The 21,730-nt window shown below is 38.8% G+C and overlaps 1 protein-coding gene across 2 annotated transcripts in view; it reads right to left on the minus strand.

Annotated features, from left to right (window-relative positions):
• Positions 1-875: 875 nt before the first annotated feature.
• Positions 876-21,730, minus strand: part of chrna8 (cholinergic receptor, nicotinic, alpha 8) — a 117,338-nt gene continuing 96,483 nt past the window's right edge. For both annotated transcript variants that reach the window (XM_015345881.2, XM_015345880.2), the window contains 2 exons: positions 18,520-18,629; positions 876-10,261 (listed from right to left, as the gene is read on the minus strand). In XM_015345881.2, the coding sequence (XP_015201367.1) occupies positions 9,734-10,261; positions 18,520-18,629 (638 nt within the window). In that variant the 3' untranslated portion in view covers positions 876-9,733. The remainder of the gene's footprint in view (positions 10,262-18,519; positions 18,630-21,730) is intronic.

Raw genomic sequence — 21,730 nt, forward strand, 5'->3', positions numbered from 1 at the left:
ATGTTTTTTCTTGAATCCTAATATTACTTTGCAGTTCTCAAATGAGTGAAAAGTACACATTATGTACTGTACATTTTCATGTGGTGTTTGTTCATATTCTGCTCCACAAAATTGAGACATCTTTTTCTTCAGGGTTTAGATGTGCTGCCTTACAAAAATGTGGGCAATATACTGTTAATGCTTTAAAATCTAGCAAGCTACATATGTAAAAATGTTTCAAGAGATGTAGTTTGCCCAGACTGTTCGATTTTGAAAAGGGAGGAAATGAACAAAATCATGTTTTGTCTTGACACTGAAAGTTAACTGGATTTGTTTGCCAGGCCCAGAAAATACAGGTTCACCTGAAAGCTTTTGAGTTATCAAACAATTTTTGGCAATAACCCTTATATTTGCTATTTATTATATTAGATAGCTCCTATTTGTGAAACTATTGCTATGGGAGAACCAGGGAAATAGAACCAGGTGAGCTTGATGAGCTGAATGACCTCCTCTTGTCTACAGCCTTTCTCATGCTCTTGTACGCTACATGGGACAGAGTAATCTCTGACATTCATCAGTTCAAGGCCAGCCCACCTTAAGTTGCAAGTCAGGGTTAACATTTAATTTAGGGTCTGGAGCAACAGGATATTTCATCTAATATATGCAGCCAAATTTGCTCCTTTGTTTTCTGATAAACAGTGAATTCTGAGAATGCATGTGGCATTGTCCCATGTTTGGACATAATTGTTGTAACTATGTTATGCCTTATGGTTTGAGGGTATGCATGGGGGCAAGTAATGCAAAACATGAAGTAACTTTATTGTCATGCTTTATTGTCATGTACTGTATAGTTATGATCAAGACCTTTGGACAAACATCACAAGACCTTTTGAGGGAAAGTCTGTTGGAATCTTACCCTCTTAATGAGGAATGAGCCAGGGAGCTGTTGCAGGAGTGATGATGGAGAGATATGAGGTGATGATACGCAAGGCTCTCTGGCACTTTTCAGAAACTCCAATTATAATACACTAACCCATAAGCCAAGCTGTGGATTTTTGTGAAACTTGTCTCAAGCCAAGCTTAAACAAAAGTCTCTTTCTTCCATATTCTATTCTTTTTTAGTCACCAAAAAAAGACATCTATTTATTATGACAGTGCACTTCAGATGTACATTTCGACATGCAGAGTTGTGACTAAAAGAAATGACAGTGGATGTGAAATGGGCAGCATATTTGTCATTCCAGGACACACAAACATGAATTATTGGTATCTACAGGAAAAAATGTTACAGCTCTATAATTCAGTGATTAAAATGTCAATACTGTTTCAAATCTTTCACTGTTGTGCAATCAAAACAATCTTTAAAAACACAATGTCCAATTAAGATGTGATTATAGTCTACAAATAATACACAGAAAAGGTGCCATTGCCTAAAATAGGTATCCATCACTCTAGTAGGAGAACTCTAGTAGAGTAAACTAACCTGAGACTAATTTAAGAACATTTGTCACATCTTCCGAAGTTAACAACGCAATAACAGACAGAAGAAGATTGAAAACATTGTATAAGTCAGCACAAGTTGAAGGTGGATTCTCAGGTATTCATGAAATAAAAGCTTTAGTTTCACAGTGACAATATAACTTTGTATGGGACAATATAAGCAAATACAGTACATGTAAGTTCCAAGATTACAGTACATACAATCACCAGAAATATTAATATTAAAATGTCTGAAGTCTTTGTTGTTACTCTGGATTCTTTAAGACATGAAATAAGTTTGTTTACGTGGAGAACCACAAATATGGTTAGATTATTCACATACAGTAGATACTTAAAGTGTAAGTGGTTTTGGATCTGACATACATTTTTACTGTAAGTATTATACAGAAAACACCAGCTGAACTATCAGGACAGCCAATGTTTTAATAACATTAATTGTGAATGTACTTGCTCGCCTTTGCACTAGAGACAGTATTTGCTGTTCCTATATACAAGTGACTGTTAAATCTTACTGGAGTGATATACTGGAGTGATAACAAAAAGTAATTTTGCAATGAGGCTGGACATCAGAATGACATACATAGCAATTGTGCCCAATACTGTATGAATTGTGTTGCACGTCTTAAGGGATTAGTAAGAGATTTGTTGCCTTTAGACACATGATGAAATTATGAGAATGTGAAAAATAAAGAAGATGTCTTATTTATGGATTTTAGATTAAAACGGCTTATTTATTTAAGAATGAAGACAATTGTATATGAAGGGATATGAAGTCTCAATATAAGACTGCGATTGGCTGGCCTCTTCTTTCAGTGGCATCCAGCTTCTTCAAATATACAGTAACTTTGTAGTGATTACTTTCTACCTTGAGCCTATTTTAAATATAGTAACTCCCAAGCAATATTTCAGCTGTTCATCATGCACAGGTGTTCTTTTACCATATTGAGTCTTTGCACAGGGTTTAGAGAGATCTGAGTGAGGAGAATTAGTGCTGAAAAGTGAGAAAATTAGTTTTCTAGTCCATACCAGAGTTTGACTCCACCTCCATGTTTTTTTCATTTGCAAATTTCATTAAAGAACTTTGTGCAAACTGTCACACAACACATAATCCCCCTTTTCTAATGACAGGTTCTTCGGGGTCAAGTGCCTTCTAATCATTGGACCAGTGCTGGACTCTGCTCTCCTGTGTGTAGACATATGTGATTCAATCACCTCAACTTTGTGTAACTTAAGTTCCAGTCAGGCCGCATCATTCTAAAGCAGGCAAAAAACACATGAAAAAATGAAGGCCATTTTCCTTAAATTGAGACGTGTCATTTTTAATATTTTGTCGGTAGGTTATTCCATTCAAACTCCACAAAATTTTACATAGTGCTTGAGTTTATCCTAGTTTCAAGGTGTGAAGCGATCAGAGGGCACTTGACATCACCTCTAGTTGGGATACCAATCCAATTCAGTGCCTTGGAGCAAATGGGATAATGTAGCTCAACCAAGGTTCAACAGTATCTATAGTGGGGAGTTGAACCTACAATCCACTAGTTATTTAAGACTTACCTGCTATGAAATGCTGTCCCATGCAAGCCTGTGCAGTGTTGTACAGTTGGGTCAATGATGATCTGGGCATTTCCCTCATTGATTTCACTATGGGCTTGCATGAAAGCTTGGAAAGTTGGAGGGGCCACTGTTTCATAATGAGCAGAGAGAGCCCTAGCTAACTAATCTACTCTAACCTTGGTGAATCCCAAATGCTTCATGGTATAACTCAGGCATCAGCGATCAACCTGTTCTAAGTACTGTATAAGCATATTTATCGGTTGAGCTACTTGGGAGACCCTGTCATTTTTGTCCACTGGTTAGCCAGCCCTCACTGTAAAAGAGGAAAGGCAAAACTATTTGGTAGATAAAACACATGAACCAGCTTGTAAGGGTGTCAATGCACATTTGCTTGCTAAAATATAAAGTAATGAAAAGGTAAATTAAAGCTTGTATATTTAAAACATTTGTGAACAATATTGCTATGATTCCTAAGTATTATACATGTAGATGTGTTTAGTTTTGAATACATACAGCAATAATAAAATCATTGATTAGCTGATTCTGTCAAAGGTGCTAACATTTGGAAACTAATATTATCTTTATCTTTCCACCCCCTATCCCTTTTAAGGCACAGCTGAATGTACAGTAATTCTTCATTATTTTAGAAACTTTTTGTTGTCAAGATATCATGACAATATATTATATTTTATATAAATATGAAGACCCCAAAAAAATTATGAACCCAGAAAAAATTTTGGAGAAATGAAAAGAAAATCTACAGCAGACGGAATGTTTTGTAAAATAAATGAAGCATTTGAGATGTGGATTCTAATGCTATTCTCCCAACAGACTTTCAACTGAAAAAAGAATCAGTGCTTTAAATAATCCATACTGTCCTCTTAAAGATTAAAAATCGCAAATAGAAGAATACATTAAGAATATCACATTATTTATTCCTGAATGGCCTCTTCGAGTGTCTGAAAAAGTGTTTATCAAACGATGCCCCTTATTAATCACAGTCACTTCTCATGGTGTGGGGACCATCTGTCAATTCTGTGAAGATACTGATTCCCTGTTGATGCTTGACATGGCCAATCTCTAATTCCTCAGCTGCAGCCGTGGCCTGAAGCAAAGCACATGAACAGTTGTGCTCGTCTCAGCCTCAGAAAACAGTCTTTTTTTGATTGATAAACAGCAACTCACTGTCTCAAACCTTTATGATGCCAGTCAGCAGGTTTATACTGGGCTGTGTTACTTGTTACTTTAAAAGATTTCTGTACAAAGCCATCGATACAGCATTTCTTCAAACAGAACTACTTGTCTACCTTCTGCTGTCTTTTTAGACTATTATTTTTTACTTATTTAGTAAATCAATTTTTAAAAGTGAAGTCGTCATTGAAACGCATTATGTTTTTCGTCGAATCAGTTACAAGTCATTGCTTCTTTCATTCATTGAAATGAAAACATTCCTATTTAATATTCCACAGGACTTTCAGTCTTTGATGCAGAATTTCCAACTTGGGGTTTTACTTGACTTATCATTGTTACAATTCATGTAAAGTAATAAATGAAGGTGATTCAGGGAGAATGGTGAGAATGGAAGCCGATAATGAAAGAGCCATATACAGTATGGGCAACAAAATATGGTGAATGTCGGCTTCATAAAAACATTCTTTTCATGTATCTGAAAAAGACATTTTAAACCTAAAACAACCAAGATCTGAATTTGATATAAGTGATGATGCTGACAGTGTATGCCCACAGCAAAGAGTTAACAGAGATTAAAAAATGTAAAAAATTATTTCTTCAAAGCAACTGTATTTGCATATGTAGGGGATTATGTGACCAATATGCGAGGATGGTAACCAGGAGTTAGAGCTCTTGCTGCCACATCGTTTTGCCTGTTACTATATGTTGGTGCGTTGGGATTTTGAATCCCTCCGATATGTTCAGGGGCACATAAAAAGTCCAATTTCCCTAATTGTGAAAAAGCAGAAAGAATTATTCTCATAAACTAATAATAAGCTCTCTTGAACTTTCCCGAGCTTGTCAACGGCTTATAAAAACTGAGATGGCAGCATCGTGTTATTAAATTGTTGTGGTACTGTAGGTGTGAACTTAGATGTTCTTAGATCTCGACTATTCAACACTTGATTTCCAAGGTGAGCTCGGTCTTGGGTGAATGAAAGTAACAACAGAAGGTATTGAACAGCCATGGAGTGAAGCTGGAAAGTCTGGAGTGCCACTCACTTAAACACAGTGGTATTAGTGTAAGAAGAAAGTGAATTAAATCTAAAGTCAGATCAATGAAAAAAGCAATTCCAATGTTGCTTCCAAATCTGGCACTTGAAAAATTGCTCTTCTGGAGGCCACAACAAGCCTAGAGTTCTTGTTGTCAATCTTCTATTGTGATGGATAGTGTCTTTTGAAAGAAAGCAGGCAATCCAACCCTTTTCATTTGGCTGGGGGCTCCAAGCTTTAATTTTACCTAGATACTGTATCCCAGACACTGCAGAACAGAAATGTTCCTTTATAGGAAGAAGGAACTAACTAATGGTAGCTGGCATCTAGTCTTGCTTCTTATACCCAGTGGTGCTGAAAGCTCTCCATGCTGGCAGATAGCATGTTTATCTTGGAGCAGTTAACAGAGTAGTTAATCAGACATGAAGGGCTTGCTTTGTCAAATCAGACATATTTCTTCACAAAAACACTAATATTCTTTGCAGTTTTTTATTGTAATTATGCACATAGATAATATTGGACTTTGGCTAATTATTTCTGGGTTTTTGTGCTGTTACATTCCCTTGTTGAAATTCCCTCTTACTGTAGTTGCATAAGGTGGTGTTCTCTTGTTTTTGTTCTATATTATTAACGTAAATTGAGACGTTGACATGCATTTTTTATTTAATCTGAAAGGATTAGTGACCACCTTCGTATTTACTTTGATACTCCTTAATTATGTATTTATTCTTTTTTATATTCTGTGAGAACGCATACTCTTAAATTATTCTGTTAGGAATTGTTCAAGTCATCTGGAAGAATGGGAATGATTTTTCTTATAAATATGATTATTTAAAAAATATATATTATTAGTTACTGCGGTTCTGATATTTAAAGGTCGGGAATATCAGTGTTTAGTCTGCATATCATAACAGTAAGAGTCACAACAGTGACAACAGGAGGGGCCTGTGAAGTATTGTGGTCCTAGTTGAGGCTCCCTCTCCTTTGTTATTTTTCTGGGTAGGAGGCATCCTGTTCTTGTGTTGTTTGGCATGTTTGGTACATGTGTTGGGTACAGCTGTGACACCCTGTTAAGACTGACTTAAGTCAATGTTAGTCTCTGCATTCTGGTTGCAGACATTTGACTATTCATGATGATATTTTTGTTCCTCTTTTAAATTATATTTGGTCTCCGATACCTGCTGTATGACCAGGCCTAGATGAAATCTCCAGGGAATTTCTCCAAACAAAAATAATATTATTCTGTAAAATAATAATCAGAATTTATGTAAAAGCTCATTTGAATTTTTATAAAAATATTTTGAAATGTATGGCAGTGTGTAGATTTGCTATTTGCTGATATGTCTATTACAAACTTTATAAGCATTTATGCATTTTATCTTTATATTAATTTAATGTACTAAGCTGTTTTGAACAAGTTGCAATTATCCTTAACTTTACCATTTCAGCTTTATCTTAAACAGTAGTATTCATTCATTTAAAAATAAGATTTTAAAATAAAATAGCTGTAAACTTAAAATATGCTCCTTGCTGTTTTAAATGTATTAAACTAAATGTAAACTGCTGATTGTCATTCAGTAAGTTCTGTTTAACCCCTGTTTCAATTATGTTTTAAAAAATTAATATATCAAAGTGTTTCAGACGAGTGACCTATATACACAGCACTTTTTAAAATACACATACTTAGGATTCTTTCATCTGCCATGGAACATTTGCTGATTCATGATTTTGTTCTCTATTTGCTCACAAGAATGGCTACTAGTACTAACCATAATTGTGTATTCATGTAGAAAACAGAAAATAAAATTTGCTCTGAATTATTTAGGGTGAATATGGGAACATTGAGAAAAATAATGTGTAATCCATTCTTGTATCTTTTTGGCACAAATACTGTATGTTTTACATCTGAAGCATTTTTAATGTTATATGGTAATTTAATGTAAAGGTAATAGTACAACTCTATAAACTTTATATGGTAGATAAGTTGCTGACCCATGCGCACAAATAAAGTGAATTAAATACTAGTTCCCTAAAAGTAATTAAATGTGAAAGTATGAAAATATGGGGGAGATACTTTCTTGGTGTGCTCCCAACCAGAGGTTTCGCCTTGCAAATAAATCAATTGCTCATACTGTATTTAATTGTGCAAAATAAATAAAATGACTTGAAGAAAGTCTGGTCTCTCCATACAGACTTCAAGATTTAACTTGTTCAAATTTTGAGAAATAAAACTAGCAAATATGTGTAATGTAGAGTCAAAGTCCATTCCATGAACGAGTCCTTTGATCTCATTTCAAGAGGCCTGACTTTTTTTACTTGAGTCTCCATTCTGTAACACCTGCCTGTGTGTTCCCATGGAAGTTGAGGTTGTCTTTGTAACAGCTGCATAATCTGTTAGTTTCAGAGTAAAACAAAGGGATTTGGATTCCTTTATCCTGACCTCACACAGGATGCAGGTCATAGTTTTGGTTGGCCTCTCGGTAATTAAAAAATTGGGGGTAATGTGTTAAGAAAAATCTAAGTAAGGATACAAATTAGAAGGGGCCACACAATTCATCTAGCCTTCAACAAAAGGGCTAGGTACAGTAGCTTGGTCCCACAGCCTTCCTGATCTTAGTTTGAAATGCCTTTCAACATAGTTTAAACTTGTGCCTTCTGTTTTTTTTTTTCTGTTTATTCTGAAGATGTCTGTTGGGTTGACTTTGTCAGTGCTTTTGACGATTTTGAATGCTTGCATCAGGCCTCTTTGCAAATGTACACATCTCTGTTCAAGACTAACAAGGTAAAGATCCTTTAGCCTGTCAGTGTATGACATACCCTAAAGCCCCTGATTATATCTAGTTGCTTCTCTCTGGACTAATTCCAGAGCAGGATATATTTTCTTTTATGTGGTAACAAAATTGCACACATTATTTTAAACGAGGCCTTACTATTGTGTTACATAATTTCAACATAACATCTCTTGATTTAAATTCTACCACTTCTAAATATTTTATAAATATTTATAGTTTAATGTTTTTTCTTCCAGAATACTAAGCCCTATACCACGTCCTGTACTTTTCTATATTAAATTTAGAATGCCAGGTGTTTTCCCCAATCTTTTTCTTTCTTAATCTATTTGTATGTAATTTGCCACTTCTACATTGTTGGCAACTGATTGACAAATTGACAAATTTCCTAATAATGACTAGAATCTACAGTAGATCACTTATATAAATTAAGAAGATTGACAAATGACAAAGACCTAACAGATCCATGTGGCACACCTCCCATTACATTACCCCAGTTGGCTTATTCACCTCTTATTTATACAATGTTCTATTTAGTAACCAATTCTCAATCCAAACATTCATGTTTCCCAGAGTGCCCACCACCTGTAATTTGAGAATTAATCTATACTGAGGGATTTAAAAAGATGTCTCCTGAACATTTAAAATACCATATCATATGCTCTTTTTGTATTCATTACAGTGGTGGCTTGTTCAAAGACCTCTAAAAATTGTTTAGGTACAAACTAAATCCAAGCTGACTATTCCTCACTATCTACTCTCCGTATATGTGATCCTCTAATCTACTTTCATTCCATAGATAGTTTCCATAACCTTACATTGTAAGACAGAAGTAAGAAGTAACAGAAGTCAGAGTAATTGGTCTGTATTTACTTGGGTCGATTTTGTTACCCTTTTTGTGGATGGACACAAGATTAGCTATTCCCTAGTGCATGGATACTACCCTTGTCTTCAGTTACTGTTATCAGAGTAGTGTCAATTGTCTCTGAATCAAATCTCATGTTTCCTTGAGATGCCATCAGGCCATGAGTGGTTTATTAATCTTGAGTCCTTCTTGTACGCAAAACACACCTCAACCTCTTTACTTCCACTGAGAACACTGTCCTATCACTTATACAAGCAGGAGTCTCAAGTTCTTAGCCTCCAATTTCCCTTCCCGATATTCGGATTCTATAGGACTCCGATATGAGACGGCAGGGTGTGGAGACATGAAGTTCTGCTTACAGGTTTTTTTAGGGGAAACTTGGAGGGGGTAGCACTGATGGCTGGGTTGGAATTAAGGGGTGTTGTCTTCTAGTGTGACATTCCTATTTTGTTCTTTTATTCGAAAAATTTAATATAAAGTGGTATATAGATGGACTTTGGCTTCACCACATATTAACTTACTGCTTGTGATAGGCTCCCTGTCCTTAACAACAAGGGCCAAAGTAACAGAACATGTTTTTATTTTTTCAGTTTTGTGGTAGAAGTGAATTATTATCTTAATTATGAAGTGAATTAGTGAATGTGAAAATGTGCGGACCTTTTAAAAAATATAACAGCAGCGATTTCACAGTGAAGCTGGCGGGGCTTCAGTAGTTTATGTGATGCATATTTACACTTAAAATGTTATATTGAATTGGTTTTATGCTTGATTTAAATTTGAAGTTTACTTTTTCTGGCAAATGCTGCGGCGCCGTGCGTTATTTTTATGTGAAGTCCTTCGAAACGGCTTCTATGAAATTGGGGGCGGACATCAGTATCGTGAAGGTGCAGATGATGGAGAACAGGGAGAAGGCCACCAGGCACAACCTGTCGACCACCGCCGCCGCGAACTTCCATTCACTGCAGATGGCCTCACCCTCGTCCTGGTCTCTGAAGCGCCTGGCAATGTACTGCACCTCCTCCAGGATTTTGACGATTTCGGGGATGTGCTCCGACAGCGCTTTGGTGTGTAGGGTTTCGGTGTCATCCGTGGGCGAGCTGGTCGTCCTTCCACACACGACCCCAGAGTCGCTGCTGGGAGGGCAGCAGGGGTTCTCCATGGCGTGGTAACCAAAGTAGATGTTCATGTTCCCATTGCTGGACTGCTGCCCTGGAACGGCATTCATCTCAATGCTGCTGGTGCTGCAGTGATGCTGGGGGCGAGCGAACTTGTAAGCCAGGAGCTTCCGGTCTTCGCCGGGCTTCTTCATTCGCAGGAACCAGGCACACCAGTTGAGCAGCACGACTCGTATCTGTGAAGGGCAACCCAAAAAAGGGGAAAAACTGCAGGAGCGACTTTCTGAATGGAAATTAAGTGAGGAGGACAAGCTTAAGTAAAATATACTATATTTATATATACTGTATGTCCTACGACAGGGACTACTGTAATACTAAGGAAAATAATAAAGAACATCTACAGTGTTTACTTTTAAGATAATCAAGAACTGTGCTTGAAAACTGATGAAATCTGAAAGCTCTTATCAAGGTGTTCTGAGCCTTAATTCTCCCAGAAGAGTTTACATCAATGTAACTTTTTCAAGATACTCAGACCAAATAGTTTGTGTTTTTTTTTTTGGTAGTGCAGCTGTATCTAGTACAGCTAAAACCTTACTCCTATTTGTTTGCAAGTGTGCTTGTCTTCTTCCAATGATGTCCCCACAGTATGTCTTGAATTACCAATGATGTATACACATTCTTTAAAAATATCAAAACCTAAATGCTTGGACTTAACACTTAAATGTTTTTAGCCAAACACTTTTAGCAAAATAGACCAAGAAAAATAACAAAATGTGGTAGAAGCATCGTGGGCAGCAATTACTGCAGTGAATCTTTTTGAGTACATTTCTACCAACTTTACACACCAGGGTGATGATATTAGAAATAGGGCTATACCCAGCAGTGTGGTTAATTATACCAAATCCATGAAATTCATAGTAATTACTATACTGCCAGTGTCACAAGAAAATGTTAGCTGATAATTATGCACAGAAATTATTAGCTTTATTCCATAGATTTCCTTAATCCTTCATTCAAAAGGATAAAAGAAACACGTTGTTCTTTTTCCTTGTAAATATATTATTTGATTGCTCCACATACAGAATCACAATCAACATTCCCAGCTGTTTAACTCATACTGTAGATTCAAATTTAATTCCTGTTATTTTCTAAGTGATTGATTAGTAAGTAGTAAGTGTGACAGCAAACACTCAGCATTTACAAAGCAGTGTAATCTTATTGAGTCTTCCTCAAAATAGAAGTGGAAAACAGAACTGATGTCTGGTTTTATCACACGTTAACTTTTGGAGGTAAAATCTGGTGAGCACTCTGTATTACACTGTTTATTAACATGTTATTAATGAAAACAGCGGGATTGACACATGTCACCAAAATCAGACAAGATCAGTTCAAGGTTAGACAGGAGGGCCCAGTATGAATGTACAGCATACCAATTTTAATCTCAATTTGGGTCAGAAAATCAATTTCATCCTGCATCTCAGGAAAACAGTTGGGGTTCTGCACAGTCTAGGTTCAGGGGAGCCGTGCTTTTCTTGCACTTTAAATTACTGTACCATCACCAAGGTGATTACTACGAAAAGGACTTTCAAACCACGTCTTTGTTCAAACATTTCCAAATCACTTTAGAAAGTGATTCAAAGCTTAAGCGGGTTTCCAGTAGTAATAAATCTACCATTACAGAAATTGTTTTTATAATATATCAAATCTACCAATACTAAAGAATACAATAATACCAGTATTATAGAATATTATAGCAATATAATAATATACCAAACAATTGATTTACAAATGCAACTAATAAAAAGGAAAATGCAAGGGTTACAGATTAATTTTCTGTTTTAGGGTTGGCCTTGCATTTTTTTTAAAAAACAGTCTACAATCACGTCAGCTTTAAAGATGCATTAAATATGATGGGGTGATTTTCATTTTTACTGTCTGCTGTTTTGTAAATGTATAGAATATAAACAAAGGAATATATTTTTAATCAATCTGAAGTATTCAGCCATTTTGAATAAAAAGTGTATGCTCTCCTGCAGTTTCATTTCTTTTGCAGCATCTTGTCAAATTGCCTACCTTTTATATTCCATGGTATCCCAGCCATAAGAAAGCTATAGTACATATTACATCATTGTTATGTCCTTGAGAAAAGCATCTTAAATTTGGAATTTGTTTATTTTCTAGGGCAATCATAAAAAAATATTAATTCTTCACTACTGTGTGTGAAAATGTAGCCCTATCAGTCTATGACCAGAACCACACTGTGCTAGAACATAAGCATACAAAATCTAGATACATTTGGTTTTTTGGGGAAAAAAAACATTCATTTACAATGAAAGCTCTTTTTGTGGGTGTCATTTTTATAATTTAGGTATGTAAAATAAAGTCAATGTTGACTTATGTAAAATAAATGTATATTTTACAGTAAATATTTAAAATCTGTAGTGCCATCAAATCCAGAATATGTTCTTATTCATTATTTTTTTCAGAGCTCAGAGATATCCTGTCTTTCTGCAATGATTTGATCAGTTGCCTATGAAACCTTTTCCTTCAGGACAACAGCTGCTGAACTGCAGGATGACAGCAGGATAAAGTGTTTATTTTTCTTTCATAAAAAGACAGATTTTTATTCCAAAAATGACTCAATAATGTTGATGATAACCAATTCAGAATCATGAAATGTGCTAGATTAATGGAGCAAAAAATATCTGTCTGCTATCTGCATGGAGTTTGTATGTTTCCCTGTGTAAGTTTCCTATGAGTGCTCTGCTTTCTTCCCACACTCCAAAGTCATATGGTACTGTATGTTAATTGGTTTCTGGGACAACTGTCTCCAGTGTGAGTGTCTGTATGTGTTTCTGTCTATTCCTGCCCTGTGATGGGAAGATTGTCACAGGTTTAAACCAGAGGACATTGACAGATTTTATCAAATGGTCAAAACGGGAACCATTTATTTTGAACAGATAGTGAACATAGATATTGCAAGTCTATGCAAGCTGACACACAAGTAGAAGGAAGTCTTACTGGCTGGGTTACTGTAAACGACTGCCAACCCAGGAGAGACAGGACTGTGAAAGAGTGGAGGTTGTTCAATAATATATCTTCACTGGATAGAGTGATACGGACATACAGTAGTCTTAAAGGAGTACTTCAGGAATCGTAAACCCATTTTGTTCGATAAAACATTTTCTCAGCTGATGTGAATGTTTTAACCTACTGGTACTGTACATATGCGCATATGGCTGTTACAAGTTCGGTAACAGGGACCGAACGAGTGAGTGAACCCACTTGCAGGAGCGAACAAAGCCAAGTCGTAATCCGAAAGCAAACCGTAATCGTAGGAACGAGCCGAGAGTCCAGGGGAAGCCAGAAATCCAAAACAGAGCGAAAGCACCAATCCAAGCCGAGATCCGAAAAGCCGAAGTCCAAAGGGAAAAACCGAAAGCCGAAATCCAAGACAAACACAGAGTAGAAGAAGCGCAACCAGGAAGCTCGATAGGGAAAACCAATACTGAGCAACAAGTTAGGGAAGGACAGGTGTTTAAGTAGGATGAGACGGGGGTGTGGTGGTGAATGGGAAAACTGATAGGTGAACTGATAGATAAGGGCTACGCCTACTTCTGCCTCCTCCGTTGCCGGGAGCCAGGGTTCGTAACATTACCCCCCCCTCTATGGGCGGCTCCTGACGCCCTAACGGGACGATCCGGGAAGTTAAGGTGGAAGTCTTGGATGAGGTTGGGGTCCAGAATATCCTTCTCCGAGACCCACGAGCGCTCCTCCTGACCGTAGCCTTCCCAATCGACGAGATATTGTAGGGATCCACGAGACCAACGGGAATCCAGGATTTTATTGACTGTGTAAGCAGGGAGTCCATCAATTACTCGAGGCGGTGGGGTTTTTTTTTGCGGTTTAGACAGGGTGGATCTGTGAAAGGGTTTAAGAAGGGACACATGGAAAGTAGGGTGGATCCGCAGGGTGGGAGGCAAGGCCAGTCGGTAAGTCACAGGGGTGATCTGGGCGAGGACACGAAAAGGACCAATGTACCTGGGAGCAAGCTTGCCAGAAGGTTGCTTAAGAGGAAGGTTACGAGTAGATAACCAAACAAACTGACCGCGACGAAGTCTGGGTGGGATACGACGGCGCCGATCAGTCACCTTCTTCCGCTGAGCTGAGGTGCGAAGAAGGGTGGCTTTGGCCTTCCTCCAGAAGGTCTTCAGTTTAGAGATGTAGTCCTGAACCGAAGGTACCTCTGTGCTGTGGTGGGAGTCAGGGATAAGAGGAGGCTGATAACCTAAAGCACACTTAAAGGGAGACATGCCGGTAGCTGTAGTATACAGAGAATTGTGTGCATACTCTGCCCATGGGAGCAAAGACACCCAATTGTCATGGGTAGAGGAGATATAAGTCCTTAAATAGGTCAGCAGTTCCTGATTCATTCGTTCAGTCTGACCGTTGGCCTGAGGGTGATAAGCTGAGGTAAGTGAGACTGAGGCACCCAGCGACTTACAGAAGGCCCTCCAAAATCGGGAGACAAACTGGGGGCCCCTATCAGAAACAATATCTTTAGAGATGCCATGCAGTCGGAAGATATGTTGTACAAACAATTCTGCTAGTTCCCGAGCTGTCGGTAAGGATGGTAGGGGAATAAAATGGGCAGATTTGGAAAAACGGTCTACCACCACCATAATAGTTGTGTGTCCATGGCTGGGTGGAAGGTTAGTAATAAAATCTACTGAAAGATGGGTCCAAGGACGGTCCGGGATGGGTAGGGGTTGAAGAAGGCCCGCTGCCTTCATCCGGGAAGACTTCATTTGGGAGCAGATAGAGCAGGCCTGGACATATTCCTTGACATCCTTGGCCATAGATGGCCACCAGAAGTCTCTGGAGATGAAATCCAAGGTACGGTGGAATCCAGGGTGTCCGGCGAAGCGGGAGTCGTGTCCCCATTGTAAAACTGTCGATCTGATGGAATTAGAGACAAATAACTTGTCCTGAGGGCACTGAGGTGGTACCGTCTGTCCTACCAAAGCTCGTCGAACAATTACCCCAATGTCCCATCTTACAGCTGCCAGGAACTTACCAGACGGGATGATAGGTTCTGGAATCAATTCGGCCTCAGGGGGGTCGTGGATCCGTGAAAGGGCGTCTGCCTTGACGTTCTTGGAACCTGGAGTGTAGGTGATCAAGAAATTGAATCTGGAAAAAAAAGGGACCACCTAGCCTGGCGAGGACAAAGACGTTTGGCCGACTGCAGATACTCCAGGTTTTTATGATCAGTGTAAATTAAAAAAGGGTGATGAGCACCCTCTAACCAGTGCCTCCATTCCTCCAATGCCAGCTTAATGGCCAAGAGCTCACGGTTACCAACATCGTAGTTCATTTGGGCAGGTGATAGCTTCTTAGAGAAGAAGGCACAGGGATGAAGAATCTGTTTTTCTCCATGACGTTGGGAGAGAACAGCACCCACACCATGGCCAGAAGCATCCACTTCGACCACAAAGGGCAAAGTAGGATCAGGGTGTTTTAGGATGGGGGCTGTAGTGAACAGATGTTTCAGACGCTGAAATGCTTCTTCGGCTTGAGGGGTCCATTTGCCTTGTTTAGGTCCATTACGGGTCAAAGAGGTTATGGGAGTGACCACCGAGCTGAAATTTCGAATAAACTTCCTGTAAAAGTTAGCAAAGCCGAGAAATCGTTGAATGTGTTTTAGATTCTTGGGAGTGGGCCAATCAGTAATCGCCGAGACTTTACTCGAATCCATTTCCACCCCATCCGGCGAGATGACGTACCCTAAAAAGTGAATCCTTGAAGCATGGAAGGTACACTTCTCTAGTTTGACATATAGCTTATTCTTAATGAGCCGGGAGAGTACTTCTCTGACATGGAGAACATGATCCTGGAAGGAATCAGAAAAAATTAATATGTCATCTAGATAAACCAATACAAATCTTTGTAGGAGATCCCGAAAGATGTCATTAATAAAAGATTGAAACACTGCTGGAGCATTAACTAAACCAAAGGGCATGACCAAATATTCATAATGTCCATAGGTTGTCATAAATGCCGTCTTCCATTCATCCCCCTGCCGAATGCGTATTAGGTTATAGGCCCCTCGTAAATCCAGTTTAGTAAAGATCTTGGCTCCATGCACCGACTCAAGTGCTGCTGGAATTAAAGGCAAAGGGTACCGATTCTTGATGGTGATCTCATTGAGGCCACGATAGTCGATGCAGGGACGGAGCCCACCATCCTTCTTTTCCACAAAAAAAAAACTGGCACATGCTGGTGAGGTGGATGGACGTATAAGCCCAGCCTTCAGAGAATCTTGTATATAGACTTTCAGGGCCTCAGACTCAGAATTGGAGAGTGGAAAAATACGACCTTTGGGAGGGATAGTACCAGGCAAAAGGTCAATGGCACAATCGTATGGTCGATGAGGGGGGAGGGCCAAGGCCTCCTGCTCATTAAAGGCTTCCTGAAGATCAGAGTATTGAGGGGGTATGGTAGGAACCCCTGAAGGGGGTGTCGCCATGAGTGCAATCTTCACTGGTAGGCGACAGCATTTTCTAATACATCTGGGTCCCCAAGCTACAATCTCTTTACGGGACCAAGAAATGTGTGGGTCATGGTGCTGTAGCCAAGGAAATCCTAGAACCAGAGGATGTGTAGGAGTCTCCAGGAGATAAAACCAGATGTCTTCGACATGGGTGGCGCCTATCTGCAGGCTTATAATTTCCGTTTGCCACCTAATAAGTCCTGGAGATACGGGGGAGCCATCAATAGACTGGACACGAAGAGGGGTGGACACCAGGGTCAAGGGTAATTTCCAAGCTCGAGCGACGGAGGCGTCTATAAAGTTTCCTGCCGCCCCCGAGTCAATAAAAGCAAGAAGAGGTCTCCTTTCATTATCCCAGAATAGGGTAGAACAAATAAAAAATCCTGAGGAAAACTGAGGGAATTGAGTAGTCTCACTCACCTTAGGATTCCGAGAAGGTGGGCGGCGCCTCAATGACAAGTATGCAGCAGGGCAGGCCGCTTTAAAGTGTCCAAGTTTCCCACAGTACAGGCAGCGACCCTCTCGTTGGCGCCTCTCACGTTCTTCAGGGGTTAACCGGGTGCGGGCTATTTCCATAGGTTGTTCCGAGTCGGCAGATCTGAAAGGTGATAGCCGAGGAGCCTCTAGTATAGAGGACCGGGATCTCTCAGCACTCCTATGACGAATTCTGAGTTCCAATTGCAAAACCTGTGAAATAACTTCCTCCAAGGTATTGTCCAATTGTGGCATATTTACCAGATGGTCCTTAATTTCTTCACTGAGTCCTTGACGGAAAAGAAAAATAAGGACCTCATCGTCCCAGTGAGTCTCTGCTGCCGCTACTCGAAAATCAATAGCATAATCATGTACAGACCGGCGGCCTTGGTGGATGGAGGAGAGGCGGAATGCAGAGTCTTGGCCAACTACGGGGCGACAAAAAAAACCCTTAAATTTTTCTAAAAAAAAATCATAATCCTGAATTTCAGGAGCCCCGCGATCAAGCAGAGCAGTAGCCCATTCCAGAGCGCGGCCGGTTAGCAGTGAAACTATGAAGGCGATCTTGTCCTGAGGAGAAAAAAAAGTTTCCGGATGGAGCCTGAAAACCAGCGCACACTGTGCTAAGAAGCCCCGACATTTGGTAGGGTTGCCGTCAAACCTGTCAGGTGGAGTTAGTGGAAGAGGTCGAGGGGCAGGTGTAGCGGCTGGCGGGTGCGGAGCCGCAGCGGCAGCTCCAGCGTTGCTTCCTCGATTGCCGATGGGCGGTATTGCAGACAGGTGCGCAGAGATCTGTTGGACAGAAGCCTGGAGCTGGAGTAAGGCTTGTCCGTGCTGATCCAAAGCTGAGCGAATCGCCTGTTGCTCCGCTGGGTCCATGTTAAATGGCTCAGTATTCTGTTACGAGTTCGGTAACAGGGACCGAACGAGTGAGTGAACCGACTTGCAGGAGCGAACAAAGCCAAGTCGTAATCCGAAAGCAAACCGTAATCGTAGGAACAAGCCGAGAGTCCAGGGGAAAAACCGAAAGCCGAAATCCAAGACAAACACAGAGTAGAAGAAGCGCAACCAGGAAGCTCGATAGGGAAAACCAATACTGAGCAACAAGTTAGGGAAGGACAGGTGTTTAAGTAGGATGAGACGGGGGTGTGGTGGTGAATGGGAAAACTGATAGGTGAACTGATAGATAAGGGCTACGCCTACTTCTGCCTCCTCCGTTGCCGGGAGCCAGGGTTCGTAACATGGCTACCCTGTGCTTATAGGACTTACGGTACTGTACTGTATGTATGTGTCTGAACTCCTCTCAGCATGGTGATTATCTTATCAAATGAGGATATTTGCCACCTCTTAAAGGGATAAATTATGCCTTAATACTGGCACACCTTAGTACAGCTGTTTGTAAGTGGATTATTTTACATAGTCTTCTCCTGAGACTCAAAGTAACTGAACAGATGGAGTTCTACTCACCCACTTTGGCATTTTTCCTCCATGGGGGTCATGGTGATGAAACTGAAGGACAAGCACTGTGACTACAACAGACAGGCCCACAATCATCATTGTGCTGGCAAAATACTGGGCTGAAAGGGTGGGAAATAAACACATTAGACACACATATGAAAAATTCTGGATTTGTCTTCACTTCAGGTTTCCATACCTTGGCTTTTATACATTCAAAATGAAAATGTAGGATAAGAGGAAGGCAGAAAAGTTCAGAGGCAGAAATTGCAGGATAAGAAGAACAATATTCTGAAGAAAAATCAATAATATAAGATCAAGTTGTGCCTTAAAATTAGACAGTAATCAGCCATTACTCTTTTTTTTCCTGCTTTTACTGAATAAAAAATGTTTTTGGACTTTAACATCATCCTAACTTTTCATGAATTTGCTACCTTAGTAAGAAATCTTGACAGTCAACAGATGTCCAATACTAAGAATGGGGAATAAAAGGGCATTTGTTCCCCGGAACAAAGATATCCCTGGACATTAAGAGGAATTAAAAATGGATAAATTCACACAAGTAACAATTGTTGCATTTGTGAAGCCTCTCAATGTATATCAGTTTTCAAGTATACATAGAGGCCATGTACTGTAAGTGTTCAAGCATTTTCGCTTTTGAGGTAGTGTTCTGAATAAAAAATTGTATGTGACATATTCTGTCTTGATAAACATTCTTCAAATACTTGGACAAGAGCGATTGTTTCAAGGGCAAAGCTGTACAAAACATTTTAAGATTCAATGATATGTGCATCTTTTTGACAGTCCGGAATTTTTCAAAGATCTTGCCTTGAAGCAAGCCTTGTACACACCAGTTATAGTGCAAAAATGCTCTAGGTGATCTCAAGAACACTAATAGGCATTCAAATAATTGTTCTTTTTTCTACTAACAGTGCCTTCAAGAAGACAATAGAAAAAAGAAAGGTCTATTGTGAACGTGCATTGGCCATTGATGGATTTTGTTGATAATTTATTGATCTGCACCACATTAAAAAAACATCTACTGTACTTAATTTCAATCTGCTGTACTTTACATTAGGCAGAAATGGAATAATGTTTGAAAATCTGTTTAATTTTATTTTAATATGCTTTTTTCTTGTATTTTTCCCTGGCTGCCTTTTGAGCTCAGGGCGCTCTCCCTTTCCAGTGCTGTACTGTAAGTGCTTTAGTGTGGATTGAATGGGGGAGAATCTGTACGTAGATAAGACTGTTTTCTCTTTCTCTCTCCAGCAAGTGAGCCTATGTTGTAAAAGTGTAAAAGAAGATGCTGTGGATTCAATGCAACTGTGCAAATCTAAGCTACGTTATAAGCAAAGTATGTACTGTAGGCGAAATGGCTGGGTTCAGGCAGCTGTGCCTATTTCATTCCAGGCAGCATTCAAGTTTGAGGTGAATTTTGTTTTAGCTCTGCCTACAAGTTTGATCTGGCTGTTTTATGTCTTGTCTGCTTGTTTTATTTCTCCTCTTCCTTTACAGTGTATCACATCAGATTAAAAGTCATGGGCATTTATTCCTTTTTATTATGCTCAACATTTTAAGAGCTACACTGTATAACAATTCCTATTGCTTTTTCATTCAATTCCGCAAATCATTTTGATATTTTATGAAAATTTTAGACATTTATTTATTTTTTCGTTGGTGACAATTATTAGAATTAAAGAACATAGGAAAAGTCAGTGTCGCACACATCTTAAATTTTGTATCCGGTACTCACTACCCCACTGGAAGTGCTGTCTTGTTGTATGATTAAGCCAAAATAACCAATTACACTTTTCTGGCTTTTACTCACTCTAAAACACAATTAAAATCATTACTAAATAAATTGATTTTGCAGCCGAGTTGGGTCAAAATTAAATTTGTTTATACTAAGAATAAAAGATAAAAACTAAGTGCTAAAGATTTAAAATTGCTAAACAGGATTAAGGAATCTGTACAAGAGAGGGGTTTTAGAGTGTGGAGCTGTGTGGGTAATAAATAAGCACGTAGAACAGCTCAGTCTTGGGATATGGAGGTACTGTAAAAGCATATCATTTTTGAAAAGGTGAAGACAACCTTCTCCTGAGCAAAGCTCCAAAGCTGAAAAGTTGAACATTTTCTTCTCCATGCTGGCAATTTTAGTGTTAAAGACAAAGTGAAAAGTGTCGCAAAGACCCCTCAATCCCAGTGCTATCCCACTGGAAATGTAAATAACCTTATTAAGTTCAATAATTGAAAGAATCAATAAATTAAATTGTTTTGAGGGACAGCCGGGGTAAAAGTTTAATCTGCCTTTCTGATTACCTTGTCTTCCCAAATTTCCTAGACGTAGCAGAAGGAAGTGTCTCTGCACCAGCCCCAATAGATTCAACATACTTTTGTTTGGATTTCTGTGTTGAGGGGAGTGTGAGGATTATTATTGTATATCAAGCTCTCTTGAGGTATATGTACAATAAAAAGAAAACATTTCATTCAGTGCTGTAATGGAAGAACTGTAGTGAAAATATTTTTGATTATTTAGATTCAATTAAAAAGAGTACTGCATGTACTATATACATAGTACATAAATATATGTACCGTATCTACAGTACTGTATACAGTATGTATCTATACAGTATATATGTAAATATATATAGCTTTCTATATTCTGCTTTATTCTTTAAATTGAGGTACAAAATGTATGTTTATACAGAAAAAAATGTATTTGATGTTTTTACTAAACATACTGTAACTTGAAATAATCTAATTTTGCAGTACTATTTTTATGTATTGATGTTCTTGTGGGAGCAGACATTGCTATAGTCAATTTAACTCACCTGGAAAGCCTTTGAACCTGAAACTAATGTGCTACAGTATGTGCAATCATTTGAATAAATAAATGAAAATGCAGTCTCTCACTCTGTAAGTTTATTCCAGTTATAACCTAGAGGAACATACTGATAGATAAATTCAGACAGCAATTAGGAACAATTAAAGGAAAACTAAGTGTTTGAAATTGAATTATTAAAATAAGAGTTGTGTAGTATGTTAATTCTGCAGAAATTTACTTCTGGTACAGAAGAAAGTAAATAAGTTAGGTTTTATCTACAGTGTTTAATAATGTGTTAGCAAATCATGCCCGAGGGGAAATACTATGAAAAGGACAGCAAAAATAACTACAGCAGTGGAGGTTAAGAAACTACGTTTACTATATTTTCTTCATCTTAGT

The sequence above is a fragment of the Lepisosteus oculatus genome, chromosome 1, assembly GCF_040954835.1.
Source record: "Lepisosteus oculatus isolate fLepOcu1 chromosome 1, fLepOcu1.hap2, whole genome shotgun sequence".
Classification (NCBI taxonomy): domain Eukaryota; kingdom Metazoa; phylum Chordata; class Actinopteri; order Semionotiformes; family Lepisosteidae; genus Lepisosteus; species Lepisosteus oculatus.